We start from the raw sequence: 8,839 nt of genomic DNA, 5'->3' as shown, positions 1-8,839 counted from the left end.
AGGTCGAAATGTGCGCACATTTTTCGAAAATGTGCAGGTGCCAAAATGTGCAGGTCAAAATGTGCGCACATTTTTTGAAAATGTGCAGGTGCCAAAATGTGCAGGTCAAAATGTGCGCACATTTTTTGAAAATGTGCAGGTGCCAAAATGTGCAGGTCAAAATGTGCAGGTGCCAAAATGTGCAGGTCAAAATGTGCAGGTGCCGAAATGTGCAAGTCATAATGTGCAGGTGCCAAAATGTGCAGGTCAAAATGTGCAGGTGCCGAAATGTGCAAGTCATAATGTGCAGGTGCCAAAATGTGCAGTCGCTCAAATGAAGTATTGATATTTAACGTCAAACTATTGTTGTGGTCATAAATTGTGCCAAAAATATTAGTTATAAGTTATGACCTATAAATTAAAATCGGATTTAAGAGAAACTTGTAAAAATGCGTGTTGTGTTTGTTAGATATGGCAAAGCGTGAAATTATCTAGCATTCAGGAAATAGGAAACACTGTTTTTCAGACTAGATATGTACACGATCGTCACCTCAATCGGTTTGACTTTATTGTTTTTAATTTAAGGCCTGTTAGCTTGTAGCCTGCCCAGCTTCTATAGATTTTACAATTAGACAATAGTATACTCATATGACAGTCCAGCTATTGTTTCCGTCACGCTTGATTAACACTACACGCTTGTCGGATGCTTGCATTGAGTTTGGTGCTTTAAGAGCAAGCAAATGACAAAGCTGGGCTTGTATGGTCAGATTTATGCATCTACCCTGTATAATGTTACTACGTGGTTGTGATTGTGCTGTTGGAGAGTATTTAATGTACGTTTTATCTTTTTAGTACTTCTTTAAACGCTTTCAAGTGATTTTACCTAACATATTAAAGGGTGCATAAAGTTTATTACTAATTGATTTAAAGTCTGGTAAAAATAGAACTTTCCTAACTGGCTGTATCTTTGAACTGATGTTCAACGACTTTGGCCTCGACCAGGAACTCTGGACAGACGAAAGGTCAAGCTTGAACAAAGATCATGTTTTTTTCCAAAGTTACTCATTTTAAACTGTCAACAAAGGGTAATTTGAAGAAAAATTCAAGGCACCAAAACAATTGCTAGACATCATAACCACCAAGGAAACTGGTGCAGAAAACACAAGTCAAATTGCTATGATAAGTAACAAAGAGTTAAACACAACAGAGTATTTATGAGGATATGTTTTTTCAAGGCAAAAAACTAGTTTACGGAAGTTATCAAAATTGTCAGCATGTTGTCAACCATGCGACCACAGGGCCAGCTGATTTCTTTAGTGGAGCCAAAGTCTGGAGGTCTCGCTTATCCTTTTATGAGTTACTGCAACTTTTACAAAGTGCGTAAATGCCTGACAGGATGTTTACGGCCAGCCAACAAGCTAGATTTTTACTGCATTGCAAAAGTTACACTGATCCTCACAGAGTTTCCAAAAAAGACATATGTGAAATTCTAGAAGTTGCTGGACTACCATATGAGTATACTGTTATTAAACTCAAAACCAAGTCAAAGACCCAGCTGTCCAGTGATTTTTATTCAATGAAACAAATGAATTATTAGAAAGTTTTCCATCCTTTGGGTTATACTGCACAATTGACAAAAGGACTATATATGTGTCTTTGGAAGAAACTCAAATGACAACATTCAAAAAGAAAAGGACAACCACACAGTTGCCCAACTTAATGTTTGACATTTTTTATTTGTTTGAGGCTCATTTACATGACATAACTTGGTATATGGGTATTTAATTAGGTTAGTTTTGAAACCCACACAAATACTTGATGTGATGCCCTAATTTTAAGTTTGCTAAAACATTCATGTTATTGCTTCTGACTTGCTATTGTGTGGACCAGATGGCTAAAAAGACCTACTGTAGGAATATCATAATACACCAAAATATCATTAGATGCTTTTGCAAAATTTGTAATTGTTTCCTGACTAATATACAGAAACTAGATGATTGCCATTATGAACGAAAAAGGTGTATGTTTCATGTGGGATTGCAAATAAATAAACAAACTAAATCTGGCGTGAACAATTAGAGAGATAAAGAGACTGAAACAGCCAGAAAGAATATTAGGATAGGGAAAATATTTTTTTGAGACCGCTGTGGGCATTCTGTATTATATTTTTGGTAAAAAATATGTACAATGGTAACAAAACGGGTTTAGAAAAGGATAATACTGAGATGTCATGAAAAAAATGATGGATGTGCAATGCAAAAGTATAAGTTCTCACCATTTATATAGGCATCAGTTATTTACCACTGCATTTGTTTGAAACCACATTGTATTTTCAGTTATTTTTGCCCTGAAGGGTCATATTCTGTTCAGTTAAAAAACTTAATCCACTGCATTTAACAAGAAAAATAACATACCTATATAAGTTAATTGATTTGCACAGAACACTATTTAAAATAAAAATGCAGGGAAAGATATATAATAATTATGTAATTGGGACAAAAAATTGTTTGTGTGAAAGGGACAGAAAGACTTTTTTAGTATGAAAGGGAGAAATTTTGGCACCTGCACATTTTGACCTGCACATTTTGACCTGCACATTTTAACCTACACATTTTGACCTGCACATTTTGGCACCTGCACATTTTTACCTGCACATTTTGACCTGCACATTTTGGCACCTGCACATTTTGACCTGCACATTTTGGCACCTGCACATTTTTACCTGCACATTTTGACCTGCACATTTTGGCACCTGCACATTTTGACCTGCACATTTTGGCACCTGCACATTTTGACCTGCACATTTTGGCACCTGCACATTTTCGAAAAATGTGCGCATATTTTAACCTGCACATTTTGGCACCTGCACATTTTGACCTGCACATTTTGGCACCTGCACATTTTCGAAAAATGTGCGCACATTTTAACCTGCACATTTTGGCACCTGCACATTTTCGAAAAATGTGCGCACATTTCGACCTGCACATTTTGGCGCACATTGTGCAAATTCTTGCCGTAAGCCCTGTTGCTCAGTATTTAACCGCAAAAATCGGATTATCCACTGAATGCCGAATATTTTTGTAAATGTAAATATTTTACCAATTTAACAACATGTAGGCTACGGTTGCTTTGTCACCCAACACTTTCCATTTATGTTTTATGACATAAACACGAGCTGCTACTATTTTGGGAACCAGAGTGTTAACCAGGAATGCCAGGAACTAACGGTCTCTGTTTTTTGTCTATAAACTACTGTGTACCTTATAGTCTCATACCCTTTAGTTTAGACCAGTGGTTCTATAACTTTTGGGTCCTGTCCGCCCAGTGGTGGGATTCAATTTTTTTGCCGACCGGTTTTATCACAAAAGTCATATTTTTCAGTTGGTTCTGTTACAAAAAGTCCTTGGACAGTAACCAGTAATGCTAACCGGTTCGCTGATCTCATAAAATTTCGTGAGACGGTTCTATAGAACCGGTGCGAACCGGCTCAATCCCACCACTGAGTACGCCCCCATTAGATGTTTGACACTTTCCGCTCTATTCTTCTTGTCTGAAACAGCCAAAAACAGCTGTTTTTTCGTTTTTTTTAATTTAGTGAAAAATCTACATTTCAAACATCTTCGCAGCAATGCCTGGAGTCTATCCAGCATTTGGTGTAAACCAAAAAAGCTACATTATGGCATTGTTTAAAATGCGTGTTACGTTAGTTGTGTCATAATATTCATTTCAAACAATGTCCTCTGATTGCAAAAATATGGATTAAATTTTGGCGGAGTTTCCGCAAATTAGTATCGTTTCCGTAAGTTCCGTCGGGTATCCTGCGGATGACGACTATCTTCCGAATAATTTGTGGACAACTCGTAAAGATTGTTTATATTACAGGTGCTGCGATTTTTGTGCGTGATTTTTGAATAATATTACATTGCTTGTTGGGCAGAACTATAGAAGTTACCCATTACCCTTACCTTAACTGACCGTTAACGTTGCTGTGAGATTGTGATTGTGAGTTGTGTTGATGTTGAATGCACTAATGCAGAATGATGTAGACGACTTTGGAGTGGGTCACGTCTAAAACTGCGGGCCCGCTTGGCCCGTTTTTCCCTGCGAGAGACGGGCCAAGCAATGGATATTGTGGGCCCGCAGTTTTTCCTTGCAAGAGACTCGACAAGCACTGGATATAGCGGGCCTGCAGTTTTTATACTTGCGAGAGACGTGACAAGCACTGGATATAGTGGCCCGCAGTTTTTCAATTGCATGAAGTGCTGGACCAAGCGGGCCAAGTGATCCAAGTGGGCCCGCAGTTTTAGACGTGACCAGCTGACCGCTTTCGAGTACTTCCATTCCAAGTTCTGCCCATGTTGTTTCACATCTTCCTCCATTGTTTACTAATTAACCTCTCTTACGTGTTGTAGCTGCAACCTTTTTGCTTTTTTGGTAGCTTTTGTGCAATACTTAATTGTTCTCACTTCTCAGTGTGCAACTGAAGCAACTCCTAAAAATCACACTTTTGGAATTTTTAAGACGTGGTTTGTAACCATTAAAGCAACGATTTTTGTAGGCTTTAGCTTCTGTAGTGTTCTGTAATTAATTTTCCTTTCAAAAGCTTTGTCCTGGTTTAGTCGACACTCGACAGAAATATTTCTATATTTTTGTTTGGTGCCTGTGGCTTGTCGAACTTTTGTCTTTCCATCAGTTGGTTTTTCTATCTAAGAAACTGTACCTATGCTTGATCCCTTTAATTCATATACCCACTAGTATGCGTTACTTTGCTGACCTCATATCTCAAAATCTTACTAATTGTAAACATGTTTGGGTTGATTCCTTGTTTTTGTGTTTTTGCCTCAGCTGTGCACTGTTTGTGGTTGATAGTGTTTTGTTTTGGTTTTCAGAATGTGTGTTGAATAATCATGTTTAGATTTAAAAAAACCTAATCTTTTTTTACATGTTTTGATTTGCAGAGAAATTTAGCAGTAATTTTCATATTAACAAAACCTCTTAAAATAACATATGATTTTGCAAGAACTCATGAAAAACTTTGCACAATCACCCAAAACTCGAACTACACCTAAAAAGCACTTGATTCAACAAAGGTTTGACACTTATTAAACATATTGCAAACTGCATTGTGTGTATATGCTTCTGGTAAGCTATGCTGTGTATACTGCTGTTAACCAACAATGCATGCAGATGATTTAAAGAGACTAACCTGTCTGTCACTTCCTGTTTAATCCATGTGTGTACAAAGCTGACGTGGCCCTTGTGTGTCACGTATTGTAGTGCTTTGTTTGTGTGGCGAACAGCATGTGTGGGATTTCTGAGTGCCAAGAGTGTTTAATGTGTAGTGTAGTGCTTTATTCAGTCTATATTATAATTTATATCAGTTTGTAATGTTTTGTGGCAGCAACACCATTACCAACTATTTCAATGTGAAACAGCCCCTTGCAAGTGCTTACCAGGTAAAATGGTTTACAATCTTTTATTGGTTGCTAGTTTGTGTACTAATAATTATTTGTTTATTTTTTAAAAGTCCATTTGTTAACTGAAATTACAGACTTTTTGAACTCATTGTGTAATATAATGCTCTTAGGCAAATCACCAGCAGCAGTTTGAAAACTGTGGAAAAGCAATAAAAAGGGAAAGAGAAAATACATTCTATTGCTCCTTGCCCAAAAAAATTAAACAGGTGAAACAACACTCATTTCTAATCATCTTCATGCAGTTATGGCATTGCCTTTTTGGTACTTACGTCATATTTGTAAAGTTGTTTTGTAGTAGGTAAGTTAACTCCACATTGTTTAGTCAGTAAAGCATTCATGTCTGCATTTCTAAGTATTTGCATCATAATAAAATTAATGTTTTTGTGCAAATTTTCTTGATTATAGATTATAGATTATAGCAAATCAGTTTAACATATTTATATTCAACATTGTTTTCAGGATTGTGTAACTGTTAATGACATTATTGTCATTTCTGATTCAGATGACAACTGTGATGAAGACAGAAATGTTAGTTATCATTTGGTGATTTTTCACAGTAATATTTGGCTTTGAGTGTTAAAACTATATTTTGTTTGCAGAATAACATACATGATAAGATGGAGAAAGGTAGAGTTAGCTCTATTGGAAGGGAAACCAATCAGGTTTCATTGCCACCAAATCAACTTTTTCCGAATTTGGAAAGAAACACTTTGCCGAAATTGGCAGTGACTAAAAAAGAGATTTTAGTGTCAAAAACAACAAACAGAAACATTGTTACATTTGAACCACAAGCCACAAAAGCTAACTATCCATCTTCAGCTAAGCAAGGTCATAAGTTTGACAGAAACATTTGGACAGACTTGCCTGATATTATGGATAATTTGCATGGAAATTCCCCTTCGAAGAACAATGTTGCACAACAATTAGGGAAGAATTGTCATGACAAAATAGCTGTTTGTGATTTGAAGAAAGGAAAAGATGTATCTGGTAAAAATACAAAACCTACCGATGAACAACCTTGTTTGAAAACTGTGACAGAAAACACAATTTCTTCTGATAATAATGTAAAAGCAAATTTTTCTTGCGTTTCAATTCCTGCAAAAGAACAGACTGAATCTGACACAAGTGGATGTTCCTCATCAGAAACCTCAGATGGTGAAAGCATTTTTGCTGATGGTGATTTGAATCCTTTGTGGTCGGATATGAACAGTAATGAAAGCACAGATGATGAGGACAGTGGTGATTTACCTGAATTTATTGGAAATTCGATTAAAACAACAACTGAAACATCAAAAATCCCTTGCTCTGTGAAACAAAACTCTTTAGAGGTAAATATGATTTTGTTTGAACAATTTTAAAATTGCCCTGGCATGCAAACATTTAAGCTGGTCAATGTTCATGTGTAATATCACAGACAAAACTAGTTCAGAGAAAATTAAACAAACAGTAGCTTTATATTTTGCCATGCTTGTGCCTTTTATATATTTTGTGTTCTTAACAACTGCAATTTGTTTAGATTTGCGGTTCCACAACATGCAGCAGCACTCCTCCTTATTTTCAAAATCCATGTCTTAACTTAGAAGGCACTGTTTTTTCATCACAAGAATCAAACTGCAGTATATCTCCAGTTCTTGAGGTAAATAGAACACTTGTGTGTTAAGTGATGCTACAAGTTTCAATTTGAAAATTTCTTTACCATAGAAACTGCAAAGAGCAGCTTTGACATTTCAACCAATAACTCCGAGGCATGGGAAAAAACTCTGTATATCTACTGAGGGTAATGGTTCACTTGACAACTCACCAAACATTGTAAGTGTTTGTTTCATACTGTTACCTTCAATCAATGAACATTATAGCATACTGTAATATTTTTGTAATTGTTTAGGTGTAACGTAATAATTCAGTGTCTTGTATTTTTTTCTTGCAGGAAGATGGCACTTTGGAGCCCAAACGTCGAAAGCTTCACTTTTCATTGAAAAGAATGATCAGAGATAAAAAGAAAAAGTTAGCATACATTCCACCTGTTTTTGTTTTGTCTAAAAAGGATGCTAATAGTTCGGTGGTGCTAAATAACACATGGTACCGCATTGTATACCTTATGTTACCCCATGTTAGGCAGTTTTAATGGAAATAAAATTACTTCATGCAAAAATTATAATTTTGCTTACCTTTGAACATGCTGATCGTTGGAGCTGTTCAGGCTGGGATAACCATTTGTAATTGAAATAACACGTTCTGGTCTTAATTAACACAATCTGGTCTCATTTACTCTTGTTGAGGCTTACATTCTTATGTTACTCAAACAATGCACCATATTATGGCATACTGCAGTATCATACAGTATTTTGCTACAATTCTTTGTCTCCTTGTATAACCAGATATTCCCAGCTTAAATTTACTGGCCTGTTTGTTTATTTTCAGAATTAAAAAAATCTTATTGTGTACCCATGCGTAGGCACCTCATGTAAAGTAGAATCTTGTTATCCAACACATTTTTATTTTAGTGAAAAGCTTGACCTCATGGAGAAAAAGTTACTGGCAAACATAAAAAAAGGTGGATTTAATCATTACATTGATCATAGTAGTGACGAAGAGGACGACAGGGAGAATGAAATACAAAATGAGCATCTTGATGTCTTATCCAGGTTTGCCAAACTCTTAAAACTAAACTAATTTAATTACATTGAAGGTAGTAAATACATGGGATGTTTTGCCAACAGTACAAATCTTTTTTTTTTCAGAATTGCAAGCAGCAAGGACGATTGCATGTCATTGCCCAACACTCACTGTCCTGTAAATGTGATCAACTCAGAATCTTTTTGTTCGTTATACTGTCCTCATACTTTACATCACTGTGAAAAGTCTTTATCATTAAACAAGTATGTGTCTGTAACAGATGTATGGTATATGATTTAATTTGCATACTTTGGTAATTTCGTATGCTTTTCAGATCTAACATTGTTGCTATGCTTCAACTATTAAGAACAGGTCGCATTAAGGAAATGTTGCACAGGAAGTTGTGTGGAAAAATGGAAACCCTTTCTTTTCTTCTTAAGGTACCTAACATCCATGTAAATCTGTCAAATTGCATGCAATGCATTTTTGCCATCAGGTTTTGTGCACCTCAAGCGATGATGTTTTATTAAAATGTGCTTTCAACGGATGTGCTCACATAATAAAAGACCAAAATGTGATGGATTGTCATCTGCAACAATTGGATGAAGCAATTTTGAACATTGGTGTAAAAAGAAAGATGTTCCATTCTGTTCATAAGTAAGTAAAAGCCCACCTAATCTAGCTTTCTAAGAGAAATTCAAGTGGCTTCCTGTAAATGCATGGTGATTTCCATGCTAAAAGCATATTTGGACTTGCTGCCTCTGCTT

The 8,839-nt window shown here is 36.0% G+C and overlaps 1 protein-coding gene across 1 annotated transcript; it reads left to right on the top strand.

Annotated features, from left to right (window-relative positions):
* Positions 1–4,916: 4,916 nt before the first annotated feature.
* LOC145208859 (uncharacterized) lies at positions 4,917–8,733 on the top strand. The gene is made up of 12 exons (XM_080079109.1): positions 4,917–5,069; positions 5,381–5,435; positions 5,567–5,662; positions 5,916–5,984; positions 6,056–6,784; positions 6,973–7,092; positions 7,158–7,265; positions 7,384–7,460; positions 7,961–8,101; positions 8,198–8,335; positions 8,407–8,512; positions 8,569–8,733. The coding sequence occupies exons 1-12, from the start codon at positions 4,987–4,989 to the stop codon at positions 8,731–8,733; spliced, it is 1,887 nt and encodes a 628-aa protein (XP_079935235.1). The 5' UTR covers positions 4,917–4,986.
* Positions 8,734–8,839: the final 106 nt, after the last annotated feature.

Source organism: Phallusia mammillata, unplaced genomic scaffold (assembly GCF_965637545.1).
Source record: "Phallusia mammillata unplaced genomic scaffold, kaPhaMamm4.hap1.1 HAP1_SCAFFOLD_384, whole genome shotgun sequence".
NCBI lineage: Eukaryota > Metazoa > Chordata > Ascidiacea > Phlebobranchia > Ascidiidae > Phallusia > Phallusia mammillata.
Note: the sequence above shows the minus strand (reverse complement) of the source record. Positions and strands in the feature narration are given on the sequence as shown.

Bases quoted from the DNA above. Each gene is read 5' to 3' on its own strand.
- LOC145208859 (XM_080079109.1), top strand. From the start codon at position 4,987: ATGATTTTGCAAGAACTCATGAAAAACTTTGCACAATCACCCAAAACT. The intron at 5,663-5,915 runs GTGAAACAACAC...CATTGTTTTCAG, and splicing joins TGCCCAAAAAAATTAAACAG to GATTGTGTAACTGTTAATGA. The intron at 5,985-6,055 runs GTTAGTTATCAT...TTTTGTTTGCAG, and splicing joins ACTGTGATGAAGACAGAAAT to AATAACATACATGATAAGAT.